General features: G+C 36.1%; 1 protein-coding gene across 1 annotated transcript; it reads right to left on the bottom strand.

Annotated features, from left to right (window-relative positions):
* Positions 1-1,968: 1,968 nt before the first annotated feature.
* On the bottom strand, positions 1,969-20,058 carry N4BP2L2 (NEDD4 binding protein 2 like 2; the record flags this gene model as incomplete). Its single annotated transcript, XM_082008920.1, has 5 exons — positions 1,969-2,439; positions 6,778-6,854; positions 7,194-7,282; positions 8,826-8,950; positions 18,617-20,058. 5 exons carry the CDS (start codon positions 20,056-20,058, stop codon positions 2,244-2,246), a joined length of 1,929 nt encoding a protein of 642 aa, XP_081865046.1. The 3' UTR covers positions 1,969-2,243.
* Positions 20,059-21,215: the final 1,157 nt, after the last annotated feature.

The raw sequence follows: 21,215 nt of genomic DNA, 5'->3' as shown, positions 1-21,215 counted from the left end.
CCTTTCCTGTTATGTGTCCTTTGCAAACTGCAAGCCTATTATCGATCAACATGCTTTACATATAAAAAATACTCACCATCCACCAAAAATTTATTAAAGATAACACAAAAAAAATGCTGCACCATTTTAAAATAGTATGAATTCACATCTATTTAAATACAAAATTCAGTTAAAGAGAACTTAAATATCAACTAAATATTGCTAAAAAAATCAATTTCCTTTAAAAACTCAAGACAGAAGGTACCAAAAGATATCGTAACATCAATTTTCAATAATCAGCTCTTTTTTGTAATACCTTAGCACACTGTGTGACTACTGCATAAAGCTTCACTAAATTTTATCACTTCATCGGTGTTTAAAGTAATATAGAGTAAATAAAATGAGTCTTTCTAAAACCTTTTTATCTTCCTCCCACTTGAAATATGCTTTCATGTTTAAATAGAAAAACTTTGGGATAATTCAAGTATTACTGACAATTTACAATGATTTCCATGATTCTTTTGAGACATGGAAAAAGATAACCATGAAAACTAAAATACAGTCACATAATTGGTATCAATAACAGACAATAAGGGAATACAATTAATATAGTTGGAGAGCTTCCTTTTTTATATATACACACATAATGCAATATATTAACAATCCACGCGCTACTGAAGCATTTTAAATTGTTTTTCAAATAATTAAAGCAATTACTAAAATGTGAAACTGCACACTTCAACTTCTACAGTTAATCTCTTATGTAAATGTTATTGCAGATATACATTAAATTGTACAAATTTAGATTTGCACAATAGGTGTAGAAAGCCAAAGAATTCTGGATTTTCAACTTTCATGGTATTCAGACTTTAAAGATGAAGTAATTTTTAGGGCCTATTCAAAAATTGTTTAGAAGTAAAAAAAAAAAAAAATGCTGGCTTTGGAATTTTCAAAATTCTGATGGTTATTACACCAAATTAGTAACAGAAAACCATGAAAATTCTTTTAGCTATGTACTCAGGTTCTTGACAAAACTTCCTATTAGGGATTTACTCATTCATTATATACGGAAATAAAATGTAGTTAGACCTGAAGATAGGTTATTTCAGCTAGCACGTTAGTAATAATGTCCATCTGTATAAAACATTACAAGTTTGAAAATAATAAAAACCTTTGCACTGAACTACTAAAACAACACTGAAGACAAATACTTTTTATTAATACAGCAAGCTGTTAGAAAGCAAGCAAAGTAAAAACTTACAAATTCATATTTTTTAATGAGAAAAAGGGCAGTAAATTAGTCCATCTCCATGCTGGCTCATTCTTTGTTATGTACTAAACAGATTACATTGGCTGTGCCAAAATTAGGAATGCAACATGATTTTACAGAATTACATCCACTATTTATGTTGAATTGATGCATCCCAACTGTGGGCTGGGACTTGACAGCCTAATGCTTTAATACTTCATTTTTATCGTAAATGAAAGAAATTGATTTAGAAAGACATAGCTGTGAAATTTTTGGATTTTAGTGATAAAACAACACCTTAAGTTTTTTTTAGTCAGCACAAAAATTGGTGGTGTACAGCCACCATCATAGTTTATATACTACCACTGAGAACAAAAAAAAAAAAAAATTGAGGTTGCAGAGTTTAAGGCTGCTGAATACTGTATTGGCAGAATGTAGCTTCAGCTGCCAGATGAGCTTCTGAGACCAAAACCACCAAACACCACAACTAAAACCAGAAAACACACACCAAAATTTTGACAATTGGCAATACATGCCAAATAGAAAAAAAGGACAATCCATGACATAATGGTTCAAAAAAAAAAAAAAAAATCTCCTAAAAGATAAGAAGACTAAGTAACAATCGGTAAAATTGGTTATTACAGAAATAACCTCTTCTTCTGTGGCTTTAATTCTCATTTAAAAGACATCTAATACGACCTATTCTTTAAAAAAAACTGCTCAACAGTTACTTGATATATGACAACATCATTGTCTTAGGTTTATGAAGGAAGACTTCATAAACTTTATATTTCACTAAAATCAAAGTTATTACAACTGTAATAAATATAATTTTAAAAAACATTTCATGTACAATTTTATTTACATGCAAGCCCATTAAAGAACAACCTCCAGAAGAAAATGGTCTCGAAATAGGCCTATTTAAAACATGGAAGATCCGCTACTTTATTGGAGGTGATGATGCGTTTTAGAAGGGCAGGTGACAGATTGTTATTAACTGACTGCAACTGTGTTATCAGCTACTGGAAATACTGAAAGAATTCCATGAGTCTGTATTGCCTCCCCACCTATGTCTTCGCTGCAGAGGTGGCCTTTGAGTGTTTTTGTGGGGAGGTACCACTGAATTCATGACAATAGGTATGGATATTTGATATTCATATCGTTCCAACATCTGAGCAATCTTCTCTCGAGTGACCCCATGCTTATTCCTCCTACAAAAATAAAAATTTAAATAAATTGTCTGGTATGTTTATATGTTTACAGTCTTTAAGAAAAAACCCTCTAATTTTACAATTTTTCTTCTTGCTTTTCATATTTGAAATTTCACTTTTATTACACTGTGTCCTCATTCTCTCAGTATTCAACTTGTGTTAAGGTTTACTTTAACAATTTATTATTAACAATTCACCACTGCATATATTAAATAACAGAAAACAATACAGTCATTCTTCATACAGAAATGTGATGTTATTCACCAGGACTATGTACCTAAATAACCCTAGAAGGACTTTGCTTTCTGTTTATTCATCAGACTTTATATGGTATACTAGCTAATGAGGGATGAATCGTATTATAGACCACTACTTATGAAAGTAATGTTCAAACTAGCATAAAAAAAATTGAAACTACATGGTTCCAAGACTTAATGACAGAGTATTTTCTCATCAATAAATCTCTGTATAAAATAAGGAGCAATTTTAGTTTTGAACTAGAACAGCATGCCCATGACACCTTTATCTACTAGCTCTTACTGATACTTGCTGTAAATTTAGATATGTACCAAAACACATAAGGGAAGGGAGGCCAAAAGTATTGTCCTGTTCTTGCAGTGTTTTTTGAACAGCTACTTTCAGTGAGAACTTGATCTATTAAGAACCCAAGACATTAGACATTACATTAGAATGTATCTATCTCCTTAAGTATCTATGGAATAGGATCTTAAAATCCATGTTAGCAGAGAGTTTCGGTCTCTGCCAAAAAGAAAACCACAAGACTCACACACAAACAATGTCAGAGAAGTGCCAGAACTGAATCTAAAAGAACAGATATAAAACAAGCAAAATGTTTTGATGGTGTAGACAAGCATTCATCATAACCCAATGCATTCCTGTCACCAAGAAACTTTGTCCAAGCTGAATTATTTCCAGGCCATACCAACAGGGAATATATGCCTGCATCTCTGTGCTTTCTGACAGGGACAGAAGAGGCATGGGCCTCCTTACCAACTTGCTCAGTTCTACAGAGGAGGAATCAATACTGGGAACAAACAGGCTATACTGGAAAGAGAATTCTCTATACAGAAATATTTTAAAAGACTGATCATCCCCCCCTCCCCTGGAATTTGTGCGTATTATGACAGCAAAGAAGTACATATCATGTTGATGAGGGTTCAAAGTATACTGCAGGTAGTACACTAGTTTCATATTCAGAATGGAAGTAGAATTGCTGATCTCAGAAGTATTCAGAATTATGCTGTCTCCTTAAGGTGTATTTTATCAGCTTGCTTTCTGGGAAGAAAAGGCTTAAGTACAGTATTTCTCTCATAGACACTCTTCCCTGAGACAACATCAGAAGCTAGAATGATCATCACAAGCAGCTCACTGTTTAAATCCTACTAACTTCTACACTGTGCTTAAAGAAGTCCAGGAGCAGCAGTATGTTGAACTTATCAGTTCACAAGTCTTAACAGTTTTGATTTTATTCATGAATATGAACAAGGTTAACAGTAGAGAAAAAAGCCAGTCCGCTAGAACTATGGGGATTCTATAAAACATTTGACTCTCATGGCAGAAAAAAACTGAGAAAAGGAAGTTCAAGTCCTTTTATGCCAAATGGTGGAAGCCAAAGTTATTCAATATTTTCCCTATCAAAAAGATCACAGCTCAAGTGCTCTGAGCATGAAGTGCACACCAACAACTGAATGGACTTGTGCATAATCACTTCATAAATAAGCAACTACTTTTCGTTAAAGAACAATGCAAGATAAAATCACCAACAGCAAAATCACATCAAGCATAGAAATTAGTTTTAAAAAGGAAACAAATCTGCTGTATAGTGTCATTTAATACTGGGATCTCCTCTTCAGGCATGTCTTCACTCATCCTTTCGTGGCTTGGTTATGCTGAAAGAGCATAAAACCATCTGTCCTTAACCAATACAGATGTACCAGCAAAAGCTCCTAACAGATAATTACGCTTTGGAAGCTGGTTTTGCTTTCAGGAACACAGAATCTATTGATAAAAGCAAAGTTCTGTCACTATTAAATGCTTCCACAGCAGAAGAGTCTTACATACCAATATACTGACAAAGTAATCATGCACAAACATGACTACTTAAAAGAATCAGCACAAGTTTAATGAAGTCAATACCAAATTGTAGTTTTACGATCATACATGAAGGAAAAAGGATTATATTAAACATGTTTGCATTTCACTTCTGCGTGAAGTTACACAGCAGGTAACTTTTTAAAATTAAAACAACATCCATCCCAAAATACAGATGATACATAGAATACTTATTACCCCCCAAATCCTTGAATCAAACTCTTTTTTTTTTTTTTTTTTTTAAAGAGAGTTCTAGTTGCCAACTGACCAGCTACTCAGAAAGCATACAGACATGACAGAGGGCAATTTTTTCATCCAACACTGATTAAATACTTAGAAAAGAAAATAATAATAATAAAAATATTTCTCTCTGCTGCCAGTGATTTTGCCACTCAGTTTTTCTCTTGCCTGCAGTTTTCAAGACTTCCTAAAAATGGTATCAAAGCACAAAATCCTTATATAAAGGTCTAAATGCTATGCAGGAAGTCTTGAGCACTACCACAAGACATATGTCTGTGGACTGAAGATGTTTTCACAAGAGTTATGTGCACAAAAATAAAAGCAAAATCACACATGCGTGACTCTAAAGATAATTTGTAACTCATGGGCACACTTGAAGAAAACAGACCCTGACACCTATTCCACACTAAAACATCTGCCACGTTCTTGACATCAAGAATTCACCAGCGGCAGAAAAAAACCCCTATAAAAATAGTATCCAGAAATGCATCTGACTTCTAGAATATTGACATACTGTATCACTTGATGAAAGTTACTAACAATCTAGACAGCACCACTAAAAACAAATAAATGAGAAGCATGTATCTGAAATATAAGAAAAGGTTTCTTGCTAATTAAGGTAGGAGGTAGCGTATTTTTTATTCCAATTACCAGAAACAAAGAGTCTTAAGTGATCTTGTTTAGGAGGAAATTAGAATGTATGACTTCAGACAACTAATAAAATTACCCAAATTTATTATTAAAACCAGTATTTGCCCAACTACTGCACAAAATGTTGATCTCAAAATTCATAAGGGGAATCCCAAAACTACAACATCATCTCTATCATTATCTCTTTCCCAAACACATGAATATGGAAAAAAACCCCTACAACCTTAAAAATTGAGCCCTCTCCCCAAGCAACTGAAAACCAAAATGAAACCTCATATCACCACCTTTCCTAAACTCTCAAAAAATAAAGTTTCCAGTCAGTGAGTCTCTATTCAAATATTTAAAGCAACTGGAGATGCTAAAACATTTTTAGGGAAAGATACAAACTTCACATTAAATAAATTAATGGTAGCTTAGGAGCAAAAGGTGAAAATTTTAAAAGATTTGTAAACACAATACAGTCCAAGTCAGTAATGTAAGTATTATAAACACGTACTTTGTGCATTGTAGGGGCTACTTTACAAAGCTGAAACAATTGTAAGCCAAGTCAGTTGGAAGCATAAAAGATGACAATCAGTGACAAAACTCTTTGTGATCAAGCATGAAAATATTACATTACATTCCAAAAAATGAAATATCCCTAAGGTGGTTTGATATCTCATAGCTTCTTAAAGCAGATACATCTGAGACAAGAGAGACATTAACCAGGAATAATAAGCAGCTTCCTAGGCACTCTCACAACCCAGAAATCCAATGATCTATGTCCAACAGTACTCTAAATCAGATCCTCTGAAGACTGGGGACAATTTCAAAAAATCCTGCAACAGAATAATCTAAAATAAGAGCTTTCTTTTCAGCCTTTACTGATTAGTAATGGACTGTTGTTCTTTGACACTAAGACACCTATAAAAGCAGACAAAACAAAGCACTTATATTGATAGACTCCTTGCAAAATGTGTAATTTCTTTTTGTCTTCTACCTATTTCTTGCTGTCAGCATTTTGTAGCAACAAATATCTCAGAATAATTATTAATTATAATAGCAGCGATTCTTATGGGGTGAATAATTTTTCTACTTCTGTCCAACAAAATTTTAATATTGACTTTTTGGGCCAACAAGACAGGACCTCTATTCACTTGTGTTTGTTTATCCATAACACTTCCATTTAAAGGTATATCTCAAAATGCTTATTTAACTACTAGTATAAAATGTATTTTATTTAAGCATTTAAAAAATAAGATAATGAATAAAATATAATGTACTACATATATATTTATATGTGCATATTTATCTGTCTATCTATCTATATAAAATATAATGTTATATAAACCTTACTTTTCTAATTCTTCAGGATCAAACTTCCACCAGGTATCTGGCTCATGGAACTCCACTCTGTATCCCTTTTCTAGAGCCTGCAGCAAGCAAAGTATGTCTATTAGTATTACATAAAATATAACAAAAAGTTTATAGACCAGTATAATAAACAGATGTAGTTAAATGTGTGGTGGTAGCATGCTGAATTTCACTTACCCCAACCCAGTTTAGCTTTCATTCCAGGCTAAGCAGATTAGATCAAGTCAATACGTAAATTGGTCTGAACTATTACCATACCAATTACTGAGTTTATCAATAAATATCTCTTTAAAAACTTGAGTAAGGAAAATGTTTCTGGACAAAACAGGCCATCTTATCACACATGAAGGCAAGTTGTAAAGTTGTAACAGATGATACAATCACAGAACAAAACCTACCACTTCCACATATGGCTTCATTTCCCACGCTTGAGTATTAGTGTTGTCTATTATAACTGGAGATTTTCCCTGCTCCATTGCTTGCTTTGCTGCAATGAAAAATAATGCAAGTTAATAAACAACTATGTAATACAAAAATAATGGTAAATGTAAATAAAATGTTCCAGATGTTTTTTGCACTAATCTAGTCTGACTGAAACACATTGTTCTAAGAAAAGGAATAAAAACACTGAAAAGTAGAGACAGGAATAGAAAGAAGTAGAAGCAAGAAGATAAGAAAAATTAAGTGAAGGACGTAAGAAACAGGTGGTGGTGAATTGATGCAAAGGGGTAAATGGGATGTGTAGAAGTCAAAACAATACAACAGAATTGCTCCAAGTCTGGGGCCTGCTGAATAGAGAGATCCCTGCATGAAACCATACCCTGGTTCCAGCTTTACCAGCCCTGCCAGATAACACATGGTGCATTCATAATTGAGACCTGTGGTTAGGTATTGCAGTACTTTTGCAACAAAATGCTAAGAAATAAGTGATCTTCACAGAAAGACATCACACATCTGAAATCTTTCTGAGATCCATTGAAAAAAAAAAAATTACAACCATGCTGTCTCTGCTTGAATAATGGTTAAACTCACTGGCCAATTTCTACCAAATCCAAAAGAGGGCAGAAGTTTCAGGAATAATAAGCTACAGAACAGCAACTGGTAAGAAGGCACATCCAAATTAGCATCTTTTTTGAAGGAAAGACAGACAGAGCACTGCCATGATGCAATTTGTTTGGCAGGACCCACAAGAGTATACTGCTGCTTACCCAGCAGAAGCATCCTAGAGATTACAGTGCAGAACTGAGATTGGTTGAAGGAGTTTAGGGGGCAAAACATGCAAATCTGTTAGTTACTTGAGATTCATCATCTCCACAGCACAGAAAACATTTTAGCATTACCCTGATGCCTGAAATGGTATCTCTTCATAAGCCCAAGACTGCTTTAGTCTTGATAAATCAATTAAGCATCTATCTTATGCCTAAACCAAACTTTGACCTTGAGAACAGGCATTCTTCTAAATCCCTTACACACTTAGTCCACAAAGCATTCTCAGAGGACTCCTAACTAGGATTTGTCCCTGAAAAAAACCAACATTGTAGAATCATTTTTTTGAGCACACCCAGAGAGCATGATGATGACATTCAGCTTCTACATAATGCTACACAGGAGACTTACCCAGGAAAGTGAAAAACTCAAGTTCTATACCCTTATCAGCATGATATCCACCTCCATTTTATACAAACTGGGACAGTTTGTATAAAATTATTTTTATTCTTACCAGAAGTTCAGAAGGAACTCCTGTAGAGGAGAGCACCTTGAGAGGTTACTTGAGTATCCCACTTCTGAGACAAATGAGCTACCTTAATTCTAACTCTGAACCTTCTGTAAGTTCAAAATTTTATGTGTGTATATACATTAATTAAAATATAAAGAATACTTTAAATCTATACTTCTATATACCCTATACTAAAATATACATATATATACTCATTTTCATATAGACTACTAACAGACATGCATGTTATGCTATACTTCTATTTTCTAAATATAAGAATAATTTATATAGGATGCCTCTTATGCATTCAAACCTCTCTTCTGGTTCCAGTCATGGGCATCACCAAGCTGAGCAGCATTATATGTGTATCCATCTTGTTGACGAAAATAATCATCGGTGCTGAATACAATGCCATCATGACTTTGACCAAGCAGAATACTGTTAAACAAAGGAAAACATAAAAATATTTTAACTTCTGTTTTTCAGGCAGAAAAGAAAAAGACACAGAAGAAAATAAATTCAACTGTGCCCTAGTTCTGAACTTCCAACAGGTTTATAAAAGTACACTCGTATGTATAAACAATAATTCTAATCCAAATTAAAGCAATACATTTCTCCCCTTTCTACTATTTCTGCATTTGTTGCTGCTTCTCCTCCTCCCCCAAGAGACGTTTGCACCCATCTAAGTTATGGTTATATTGCAGTAAGTTCTAGGTACCTCATAGTAATTTAATGTATTTGCTAAAATTTTCCATATAAATGCTCAACTGGAATTATCTCTAGAAACCAATCTGGTCATGAGGAATTTGGATGCAGCCGAGACATGAACTGGATGTTTAAATCCTTTTTCATCACCTTAAACTCTCACCACGCCCTCTTCTGACCTTTGCCCATGCTGCTTGCACATACAATGTGGGTCGAACAGGAATAGCAGAAGAAAACTACTAATAGTAGTAGTAGTAAACTACTCCCTATTTTCAGGAGAAAGTAAAAGATCACAATAAACTTTCAAGATTGTCCTACTAATGAAAAATCAGGATTACAGAAGAATGTCCATATTTCTTCAAGATCCTATACTCTTCTATTCTAGTTCTACGTCTTCTCCAATCCAGGCAACACAGTCTTAACTTGCCTCTATTTTCTCATCAACTCTGGCATTCACTGGATCTATAAGCCACTGGAATTCATGCTCAGAAGAAAGCAATCCTTTTCTCCTCCCCTCCACTTGGTTACTTTTCTGAAGCTTTAGCAGTTAAGCCTATTTCAGAAAAGGCCCTAAAAGGTGATACAATAGAAGTGGCAAACTATCAATGGAGACCTCCCCTAGTTGAGCAGCAGTAAGCTGTTATGTCTTGTAGAACTGTAGTTTCAGTCGAATAGATGCCAAGAAATTTAAGACAGGATTTTTTCGTATCTCGGTTTCTATCAAGGAATTACACTGTTTTTCCCTATCATTCATACTTTAGTGCTAAGAGGTTGATAGGATAACCATGCGTTTTACTAGCCCTGCGTGTATTACTTCAAATCAGGAGAAAAACAAGCACTTCTCTAATCACTTAAACGACTTGATTAGTGTTTTAGCTTGGTTTCCTAAGGCAATGCCATTCCATGGTGACTTCTGGACATATAAGACCATTTTCAACAAAATCTGACAGAATATTCTCTCAAAAATACTATGCATTTGGGGGAGGGGGGGGGGAACCAAACAGATAAACCAAAACAAAACAAATTTGTGAACAGAAGGGTAAAATGCAGAGATTCAGATTAGAATGCATAAAGATAAAAAGACTGCAATGCAAATTTCACATTTATCCAGGCTTTTAGGCCTGCCATTTCCAAGCAACATAAATATTTTACTGCTTAGAAGTTTACTTCCTTTGTAGGTCAGTTGCATTACAATCTGCTTCTTGCACAGCTAACATTAAAGATTATGGTAAACTGTATTTTCAGAAAGTCCTTGGAAATTGGGGTTTAAAGGAAAACCCTGTAAAACTGAGACAACAGTACAATTCTGTTTAAAGTCTGATCTACAGAATAAATGTGATTACAAAACCTCCTTGATTGTTTCTGTTTTCTATAGTATATTTAAATTTGAAAATAGAAAACAGCCAGTTCGTGCCACAGAGCATTTACAGCCTATTGCAACACTCAGATATCACTGTCCTATGGAAATTGAGGCAACTGTTCCAGCTCAGAAATAGGCAATGTACCCAAAGGCTTCAAAAACCAAACTGCACTAGCAGTATGTGGGATGCACTACTGATGAGGTGGCAGGAAGAGAAAAGAACGGGCCAAATCCCAAATAATGGAGGGGAACAAATGTACATTAGTTCTAAGTTACCAAGCTTTCCTATATATATCTGCAGGAAGAGTTACTTAAGTTTAGTTCCTACAGAAAGGATTTGCTGTTTTGCTACCAGTCGCCAACAACAGACCTGTTATGGATCATAGTTTAGAGACTGGGACTCTGTATTACATGTTAACTTACATTCTTACACATTTATTGTCCCCCAGCTATGTTGTTGGTTATTTCTGCTTTTAAAATAGAGATCTGTAACAACAAAATTCAGATTACTGAGGACCAGAAGAAACCACTCATGATGTAACTGTCAAGTAACATGATCAGAGCTGCATACAAGCTGTTTTTCTCTTGTTGCTCTTTCTCCCTTTTCCAGAATATTAAGGTTATCTCAGGACAAATAGCAATGCTATTTCAGAAAGCAAAGCATGATACACCAGAAGTCCAGCCACTTTTTTTGGACGTTGTTCAATAATTATTTTTGTTAGAGCCTATGTCTTTTAATAGGATGATGTGTATCACATAGGTTTATGAGAGCACAGAAGGCTTCAAAGCCTGTTTTTGTTCTTCTAAGTAGATAAAATGGCACCAGAAAATCATACACCACACACAACAGTATTTTTTCATATTGATTCCTCTCTTGTATAAAATATTTAACGGGGATTTAAATTCATTAAGTTACTTGTCCATGTTTTCAACATGGCCCAATTTTCTTATTTACAGTATGCTACATTTGCCAATTAGTAATGCTAGAAAAACTGGATCCATCTTCCACACTCACTTTTTGTGTGCTGAATGTATATGCACACATCTCAGGGTAAAGACCATCTGCCTTAATAATAAAAAGAGATAGCAAATAATAACTGGAAGTCTTCTACTAGCTGAGTAGACAGACACACCTCTACAGCTCCTCAGAGCCTGACCATCAGGTTTCTGTAAGAATAAGAACTGATGAATCAACACTAATGAAACTAATGGGGCATTCATTTTTATTTTTATTTCTAGGAACTGACTCTGCCTGCTCAGAGTCCTGGAGAACAATTCACTTACTCAAATTCTTATGTTGTATCTTCCAAATACCATTAGTTGTAGCAATAAGAAAGCACAATGACAAGGGTTCAGGAGTCTTGCAAACCCATCAACAAAGTTCATTCTTGAAATATTTTGTTATTATTCCTTGAAGTTCAGAATACACCACAACTTATTTATGAACTTATATAATTAATACAACAGGTTTAATGCAGTAAACCATATTTGCAAGAATAATCCTAAACCTACAGAATCTGGGAAGGCAAAGAGACTACCAAAGAGGCCAGAGTAACAGAACCCTTACCCTACACACAACACACAAGCTATCACAAATTCATGAGTTTATGAACTGAAACTTATTACAGCAGTGATCATAGTTTGTTTCTAAATTGTGAGATTAAATCATAAACCATAAAATTTAAAAGCCTGACAACTCCCTCCTTCAGAATTCACAGTAAATTGTAAAATTTAAACCACAAACACACTTGTCAACGTCATATGGACTAATTCACATATTTCTAACATGTATTTGAAAATAAAATTTATCCCAGGCTCATGAACTAGGAAACAGAAGACAACAAAAAGCACATCTATGTGAAGAAATCATCATTACTATCTAAACGCACAAAGAGATGATATTCCACTTTTGAGGGATGGAGAAAGGAAAAAAAGATAAATATATTTCTAATAAGAGAGTCAAATTACAAATCAGTCAGCATCAATATGCACGCATGCCTGAAATAAGTAGCAGTATTAATCAATTGCTGTAATCCAGCTTTTTCACCGTAAACCTTCCTTGCAATTGAACACCCATCTTTGAACATAGTAGCACAGTGAAATTAAAGCAGATATAAAAATTAAAGCAGCTCACCTACTTTTTCCAGACATGCTATCTGATCTAATAGAAGACATTAGCTCGACATACAAAACTTATCTTGAAACCAAAACGCTCATTTTAACTAGTCAGCAAATCAACACACATTTTTTCCAGTGCGCTAGTGTGCACACACACACACAAATTCTACCTTCATTTTTCTTTAAAACCTTAGTGCCGCAGCCTGCATCCTGGTTAGCCTACTTTGATAGATGATTTTATAATAAGGAAGAACTCTTAGAATCTAATAACTCACCTACTTAAAATAGCTAAGATATCACAGATGAAGAAAAAAATAGACAATAACTAAATATCATTTTAAAATCTGTAGTATCACTAAGCTATGCAAATGCTACTTTAAAAGCATTGCTTGTAACACAGTTTAAAGAAATACATAATTAGAAACAACAGCATGCAACTGTTTCCACATTCAGCCATAAATACTAACTCTAACTCTTCCCTTCCAGAGATCAAGCTCTCAGGAAGAATGGCCCCAGAGAAAGATGACTGTCTTTATATACTCCTGACAATGGATTTAATGAAACATGTACTTCTTAAATAACACCAATATTTGTTCTTTCAACCTCATTAAGGTCCTTTTTATTCAAATTCATGTTCAGATATTTAGGGAGGAATGGGAAATTGCAATTGCTGCCAAGTTTTGTAGCAAAATATCCTAAAAATCCAAGTCTGTTTTCTTGTAACTTTTTCCAGCATTATAAGGTCACATTATAATCTACTTCTAACTGCAGCAGACTTTTGTTACTTGGGCTAAAGATGTATCATTGGTGGGCAGCTCTCTGGCTAAATTGTTTTAGAAAATTGTACCTAAATGGTCAATCATTTCCAAAACCAAGGAAGAAATACAGCATTTTTATTATGTTTTGTTATTCCAAGCTTTTCTCCGAGAACCTTTGGGTTGAGGAAGTGACATCTGGCAAAGTACATGTGTTTGTTTTTCCTGCAAAAGTTTTTCGTAAATCTGACCAAGCTGTAGGACTTGAAAATGTCACGCACACAGAAAATAGTAGTAAAAAGTTCTCATTTTTATACAAAGTAGAGCAGAAAATGCAACAATTCTCACTGCAGTAAGCCCATTCCTGAACAGAGCATTGTTGTAGTGGCAGAAAGCTGAAAAATGTGTTCCGCATTGTAGGAACACATTTCTCCTAACACAATCTTAACAATGGCAAGAGAAGGAACAAAATTGGCCTAAAATAGGAAGGACATGGGAAGCATAGTGGTACAAACACTGGAACAAGCAACTTGGTACAAGCGGCAGAGCTATGAAATAGGCACAAGAGTGAAGCACAAGGAAGGAATTCGTACAATGAAGCTGGGAATGAGATAGTATCACCAGCTGAAACAGGGACAAGATGAACCTGGGAAGAAAGGGCGGGAGAAGGAACTAAAAGCTCAGAATTTAGAAGCAGATGAGGAGCTAGTAAGCACAGACCAAAAGTCATGGCTGGATAGCAATGGGAAAACAGAACTGGAAATAGATGGAGAAAGAAACAATAGGAATTCAATGAGCCTCAGGAGGCTGGGAGTGCCTAGGTCAGGTGAACGCAGGAAAGAAACTCAGGACATAAGGGGAGCTCCCCAATGACCAGGAAGCTTCTAATGTTATGCTCATATTTAAGGCAATTAAAGACAAGGACCCAAGGAACTAAAGGCTACTCAACCTCACCGAACCTTAGTTCGTGGAAAGACAACAGAATGCATCCTCTCAGAATCTATTTCCAAACATGTGAAGGAAATGAAGGTAATCAGGAAGAGTCAATGTGGGTTTTGCAACAGACAAATCATTCTTTACTGACCAGAATGCACTCTCTGACAAAACAACTGCCTTTGTGGATGAGGACAGAGTGATGAATGTAGCACTTTGAAATTACCAAGGCTTCTGACATCATCTCCCAGTCAGTAACAAGCAGAGTACAGCGAGGGTTGATAGTAGGACCAATGTTTTTAGTATCTTCGTTGTTAACCTGGATGATCCTGGAGGGATCAAGCGTACTCTCAGCAAGTTTGCAGACAACACCAAGCTGAGTGGTGCAGTTGACACACCTGAGGGATGGGATGCCATCCAGAGGCACCTGGAAGAGCTCCAGGAATGGTCCCATGTGAACCTCATGAGGTTCAACAAGACCAAGGGCAGGGTCCTGCACCTCGGTCAAGGCAACCCCGGTATCCATACAGGCTAGGGGATGAAGGGATTGAGAGCAGCCCTGCTGCAAAGGACTTGAGGGTACTGGTGGATGAAAAGCTGGACAGGAGCCAGAAAGGTGCGCTCCCAGCCCATAAGGCCAACCGTGTCCTGGGCTGCCCCTAAAGCAATGTGGCCAGCAGGTCGAGTGAGGGGATTCTGCCCCTCTACTCTGCTCTGCTGAGACCCCACCTGGTCCTGTATCCGGCTCTGGAGTCCTCAGCACAGGAAAGACATAGACCTGTTGGAGAGTGTCCAGAGAAGGGTCACAAAAATGATCCGAGGGATGGAACACCTCTCCTGTGAGGACAGGCTGAGAGAGTTGGGGTTGTTCAGCCTGGAGAAGAGAAGGCTCCAGGGAGATCTTACTGCAGCCTTCCAGTACCTGAAGGGGGCCTACAAGAAAGCTGGAGAGGGACTTTTTACAAGGGCCTGTAGTGATAGGACAAGGGGTAATGGTTTTAAACTAAAAGAGGGTAGATTTAGACTAGACATAAGGAAGAAATTTTTGACAATGAGGGTGGTGAACCACTGGCACAGGTTGCCCAGAGAGGTGGTAGACACCCAATCCCTGGAACAATTCCAGGTCAGGTTGGATGGGGCTCTGAGCAACCTGCTCTAGTTGAAGATGTCCCTGCTCACTGCAGGGGGATTGGACTAGATGACCTTTAAAGGTCCCTTCCAACCCAAACTATTCTATAATTCCATGATGAAGCAGAGAACTTGCAGATGATAGCAAATTAGTAGTGATACCCAACATACTGAGCAGTAGGGCTTCTATCCAGAAGGACATTGAGAAACTTGAGCACTGGGCTAAGCAAAACATCATGAAGCTCAACAAGGAAAAGTGCGACCTTTTGCAACTGGTGAAAAAGAAACCTAAGTGTCAGTACAGACTGGTTGAGCAGCTCTGCTGAAAAGGATCTGAGGATTACCGTGGACGTCAAACTGGAGATGAGTGAATGGTGTGCTCCCTTGAAAAGAGAGGGAAACCACATGCTGGGCTTTATTAGAGAAAACATGGTCAGCAGATCAATGGAAGATATCATCCACACTCTACCTGACTTTTGTGTGGTCAGTTTTGAAATACTGTGTCCAGTTTGGGGCTTTCCAGTCCAGACGACATCCTGAAAACTATAAAAGGGTTGAACAGATGGCTATGATGCCTAAGGGCATAACAAGCCATGAGGAGAGGTTAATAGCAGCTGGGGTTGTTTAGTCTGGCAATGAAGACAGTAAGAGGCCATCTGATATCAGCCTATTACAGTCATTAAGCCTATCCCCTGACCTGAAGGGAAACTGCAAAGATGATGAGACAAATTCTGCCAGGTAACAGCACATGGTATAACACAGGAGAACGCAAGCAAGTTATGGCTTGGGAACTTCAGTGTGGAGATTAGGAAGAACTTCTTTACTAGGAGGGTAGTACTGCACCAGAAATTTTGGTGAGACTCTGGAATCTCCATACTTGTAGGTTTTTCAAGATCAGGCTACACAGACACATCTGATCTGATCCAACAATGTTGACAGGCCTGCTCCAAGCAGAACCATGACTAGTTGACCTCCAGAAGCCTCTTCCAGAAAACATGCCTGTGATTCCAAGCAGTTGGGATGGAAGAGTCAAAATGAAACGCAGACTTCAGTGGAAGATTCAGGACAGATATGGGTCAAGTTTGGGAGCAAGAGGGAAAGTGCCTGTACTTACAAACCGTCACTTTGCACAAAAGGCAGACAAGAATTCAAGATTCCTAGGACTCACTACTGCTCTGCTGTCATTTCATACTTGGGAAACCCGCTTGCAAGATGTGTCTCATTCCCTTTTAGTGATGATCCGCATAGATTACATCAATTTTCTGCTTTTCTGTCACAGTCATTTTGCTAGCAAAAGTGGTAGAGGTTTGTCTAGAGGTGCTAAAGATGCCAAGCCTCCAAAGATATCTGTGGGTACTAACATGACATCAGAAGACTGTATTTACTGTCCTAGTCTACACTGCAGAAGTCTATGATGTTACACACAAAAACATAGTCAATTTATATTACAAATAAGAATTAATTAATACATATATTTTCCTCATAAGTAGACATTAATTCTGGGTTCCCCCACCAGCAGCACCACCACCAGGTACCTGAGACCCTGAGACATTATTTAATGGGAATTAACAATTGCAACCAAGCTTTGAACATATGAAACTGCATATAATTGAACACACTGAAAAACAAGTCCCACACAGTTCAAATTCTGCACCCAAATTTGGTGACTATTCTTGACTTTGATCTCATAGTACTCACTTTCCCATCTGCTAAATGAAATTAGTGATTGCTCTCACTAGCAAGAGATGAAAAAAGTAAGAATATAAAAGTTAAGAATATAAAAACCTTAAGATATTTAGAATCTTTAAAATAATATGAATAACATATTTGGAGAAAGATTCAAAGAAAATTCAGCATACTAAACACAGAAAACAAAATAGTCTATTCTATTAAGATATCTTCACCTTAAGTATTATCCAATTCCAGAACTGAATGAGGCCCCATTTTTTCCAAAGGGTTATTATTTTTAATTTTCTGTGTTGCTTTCATATATTAAAGAAATTATCATAATAATACCCACCCAGGCTCATGCAGCTTCAAAAATGCAGGTTTGCAAAATAGAGCACTTAGTAACTAGAAAACATTACAGTTTAAATCATACAAATATGTAAGCTAGGAATTTCTAATAAGTATTCTTCTATGATATGGAGATCACAGTCTCCTAAATAGCGTGAAAAAAAAAAAAGGAACAGCAAGGGTACTCCTTTATACATAAAACAAGGAAGAACATGATCAATTTATCTATTTAATAGACTCTTAGCATACAACAGAAGATAAGCACAGAAGACATTCCATTTGTGATGTACAGTTTCCAGATGAAGCTCAATCATTAAGTAGTGATATAGTAACTTCTTTTTTTTAATGCAAGAGAAACCTATTTTCACTTAACACAGATGGTGCCTGTGCTCTATGTCAACTTAAGTGCTTTTTAAACTAGGACAAAAAAAAAAAAAAAAAGTAGTGAAAATGCAAGTTGGAGGTGGCACTCACTTTTAAACCATCTTGACTTTAACAAGTATATTTTTAAGGAAAAAATAATACTTCTCTCGTGTGTTGTTCACAAATAAACAGAGAAGTTGACAGACCACAGTTTGAAAAAAGGGAATGAGGGAATGAGATTATGCTCAGTTTCATCAACACGCTGAAAACAAATTAAGTATTTTCAGAGTAGCAAAATTCTTCTAATGGTCTTTGAATATTTTTGCATGGCATAGAAGAAGTACTTCTTTTTCAGTCAGATTAATGCTGTTAGATTTGATGGAAGATTTTTTTAAATTAAGGAATTTAAGAATAAAAAAAAGAGGCAGACCATCACATACTGCTACACCTGAAAGTTTCAGAGTAAGAGACTGTGCAATTCAATGGATACAGAACATTTTAACTTTACTATAAACCAGCTCCTGTTCATCAAAACTCTAAAGGAGATACCCCCCCAATTTTTTTCAACATTTACTGTCATATGTCCTCATTAAATAAAAATTATTGCATTTTAATAGCCTAATTTACAAATACCAAAGTTTGCCAAGTGCTTACAGATAACTTTAAAAAAAAATTCTTAAAAATTTTGATTTGAATAAGCTTCCCAAATTTTAAGTCTTTACTTACCGAGAAAGTGTTGATTTCCCTGAACCAGGTAGGCCTCTTAAGATTACGAGCAACTTCTGTGAACAACCAAATCTTTCTTCAGGTAACTGCAAGGAAGAAAAGCTGTGCAATCCTTCTGTATTGTCAGTTTTTGGATCCTTCCAACACTCTTCCCTGGTTTCACAGAAACCATTAATTTGGAGTCCATTCTGGTCATTATTTCCATTTCTGAAGACCTGAGTAGTATGGATATCAATGGGACCAGCATAGTTGGTACTTTGATCAAGCAATGGACCATGACTGTTGGTATCAGTATTTCCCTGGTAACCATGATAATTTTTGTAAGGAAGTTCACCATTCTGAGAAGCAAGGGGGTTTGTTTTTTGTGGTGGAGAATTAAGTATCTGAAAATGCGACGGATGGTTGACTCTAGGTGGAAAAGGTCCCTGAGGTACTATGAATGACTCTGTTGACTGCCAAGCAGGTCTGAATTCAGGCACTGAATAGTTCCAATATTTAGAATCTACTTGTCCATTAAAGGTATTTTCAGTTTTCCAGCCACTTGTTTCTGTGACAACCTGCTCATTGCTTGTTTTCTGACTGTTCTGTTCCCCAAAGAAACACTGTTCATTCTCATAAAATGGTTGTGGGCTGCCCAACAGTACACGTTGATAATCCTCTTGTGAGGTTTGACTACAGTTATATGGAGAGTATTGCTCCTGAGAAGTTTCAGTTTCTTTTTCCTGCAAATTAGCATCTAAATTTTCACTTTCCAGCTGGTGAATTTCTTTATAGAACTGGTCCAGTTCATCATCTATTTCTGATACAACAGAAGAAATAGTTTGCATGTTCTTTGCCTCCTTTCTTTTAGCTCTGTTTTCATGCAATTCATTCTCATCTCCCTCACTGCTTCTACATTCATTGCAACCACCAGATTTGTCCTGTTGGTTACTTTCCACAGGTTTGTAAATCGGTCCGATAAATTCTTTGCTTGTAAAAAACTCTTCATCTGATGCATTTCTATTTACTGAGAACGTTGTACTGTTATTTACAATATTATCTTCACCAGCACTACTTGTTATAAAAGGGCCTTTGTTTTCTTCAACTTTAGCGTCATTCATTGATGCACATGGAAGATTTACATTTTGCACAGTTTCTGAATCCACTGGCTGAGTAAGTGCTAGATTATATTCAGGGAGAACTTCATTCAGTGTTCCCAGGACACGAGTAGGTATTTTCTCTTGCTTCTCCATTTCATGTTGCCCTTGGTTATCTGAGGCATACACAGATATTAAATCATTTGATGTTCTCTCAGCGTCCATCTCCTCTTGAATACCTTGGTTATCATCATCAGAAAGTTTCTCGTAAGCCCCTTCTGTTGACTTCATTTTTTTAGAACACGGTTCAATTGTGTTTTCATCCTGACACTCCAAGAGCCTTACTGTACTTTCAGCATGAAGCATCTTAGAAAAAAATTAATACATTATCAGTGTGCACATTTTTAAAGTAAAGTATAAAAAAGCAGAAATTATTCAGGCCTATGATATGCATCCTCACACCCTCCATGGCCACAACTAAAATGTACTCAACCAGAACAAAAGCAGACATCACCTACTGGAAGTCTTGGCTAAACAACATTGCCACGTTATTGCATATCTTCAGCAAAGAAATGCATTCAGGCTGTACCAGTCTAGCAGTCACATTTTATGATTGTTGTGGTTTACAAATCATGCTTTCTAAATGTGAATATTTGAAAAATGAATTACATCAACAACCTCTGTTCTCTACTGACCTATGTTAATCTGCCAAGTGTTATAAATTTCTTTTACAGCATAAACAGTGCACAAACTGATGCCTGACATCACTACTACTATGACCAACAAAGATAAAAATACTTCAGTTACAAGGATTATTTCCTGTGATATTGTGAATTGAACTCGACTAATTCATTTAACACCAATCAAATAGATGCTAGACGGCATTTATCATTTGGTACTAGGCAAATAAGACTTAAAATTAAATCTGCAATCTTTTATTATGTTTCTGGGTTTGGAACCAACTAAAGACCTTTGTTAGGGACCAAGACCACTTGGTTGTATTTATTTTTAGAAAATATGCAAAAAAAGAAACCCCTGCCCCAAACAGACTGCAATCTAAGAACAAGCCAGTAAGTTCCAGAAAGATTCAGAGACAATAGCAATTAAAAACAAAGCAAGATGGCAATGACCACTGTGTTATGCAGTCATCCATCTGTTAGAATTACTTGGATTTTCCTTTGTATCCCAGAGGTCTAGATAGAATGCAATAAAAAGCAATACATAGCTTAGTATAAATCAAGTACCAAGTAGTTTATTCAGCAAATCTTCCCACCAAAAACAAATGCAGTCCCAAACAAGTATTTTTCCAACTAGGATTTTATCTCTACTAGGATAAACTAGGGTTTAGTCTACTGCTTTCTGTGAACATTTCAACTTTCTAGGAGTAAATATTAATAATATGTCACATGCTTTTCACTCCGGACAAGAAAATAAGTTTTTTTCTTTATCTGAAAAGGATCTGTAGATAGTATTAAGAGAAGATTTGTAAGTAACATTCTTCATCTCATGTTCACTTGCAAAAC

This window comes from Phaethon aethereus (genome assembly GCF_964289735.1).
Source record: "Phaethon aethereus genome assembly, chromosome: 1".
NCBI lineage: Eukaryota > Metazoa > Chordata > Aves > Phaethontiformes > Phaethontidae > Phaethon > Phaethon aethereus.
Note: the sequence above shows the minus strand (reverse complement) of the source record. Positions and strands in the feature narration are given on the sequence as shown.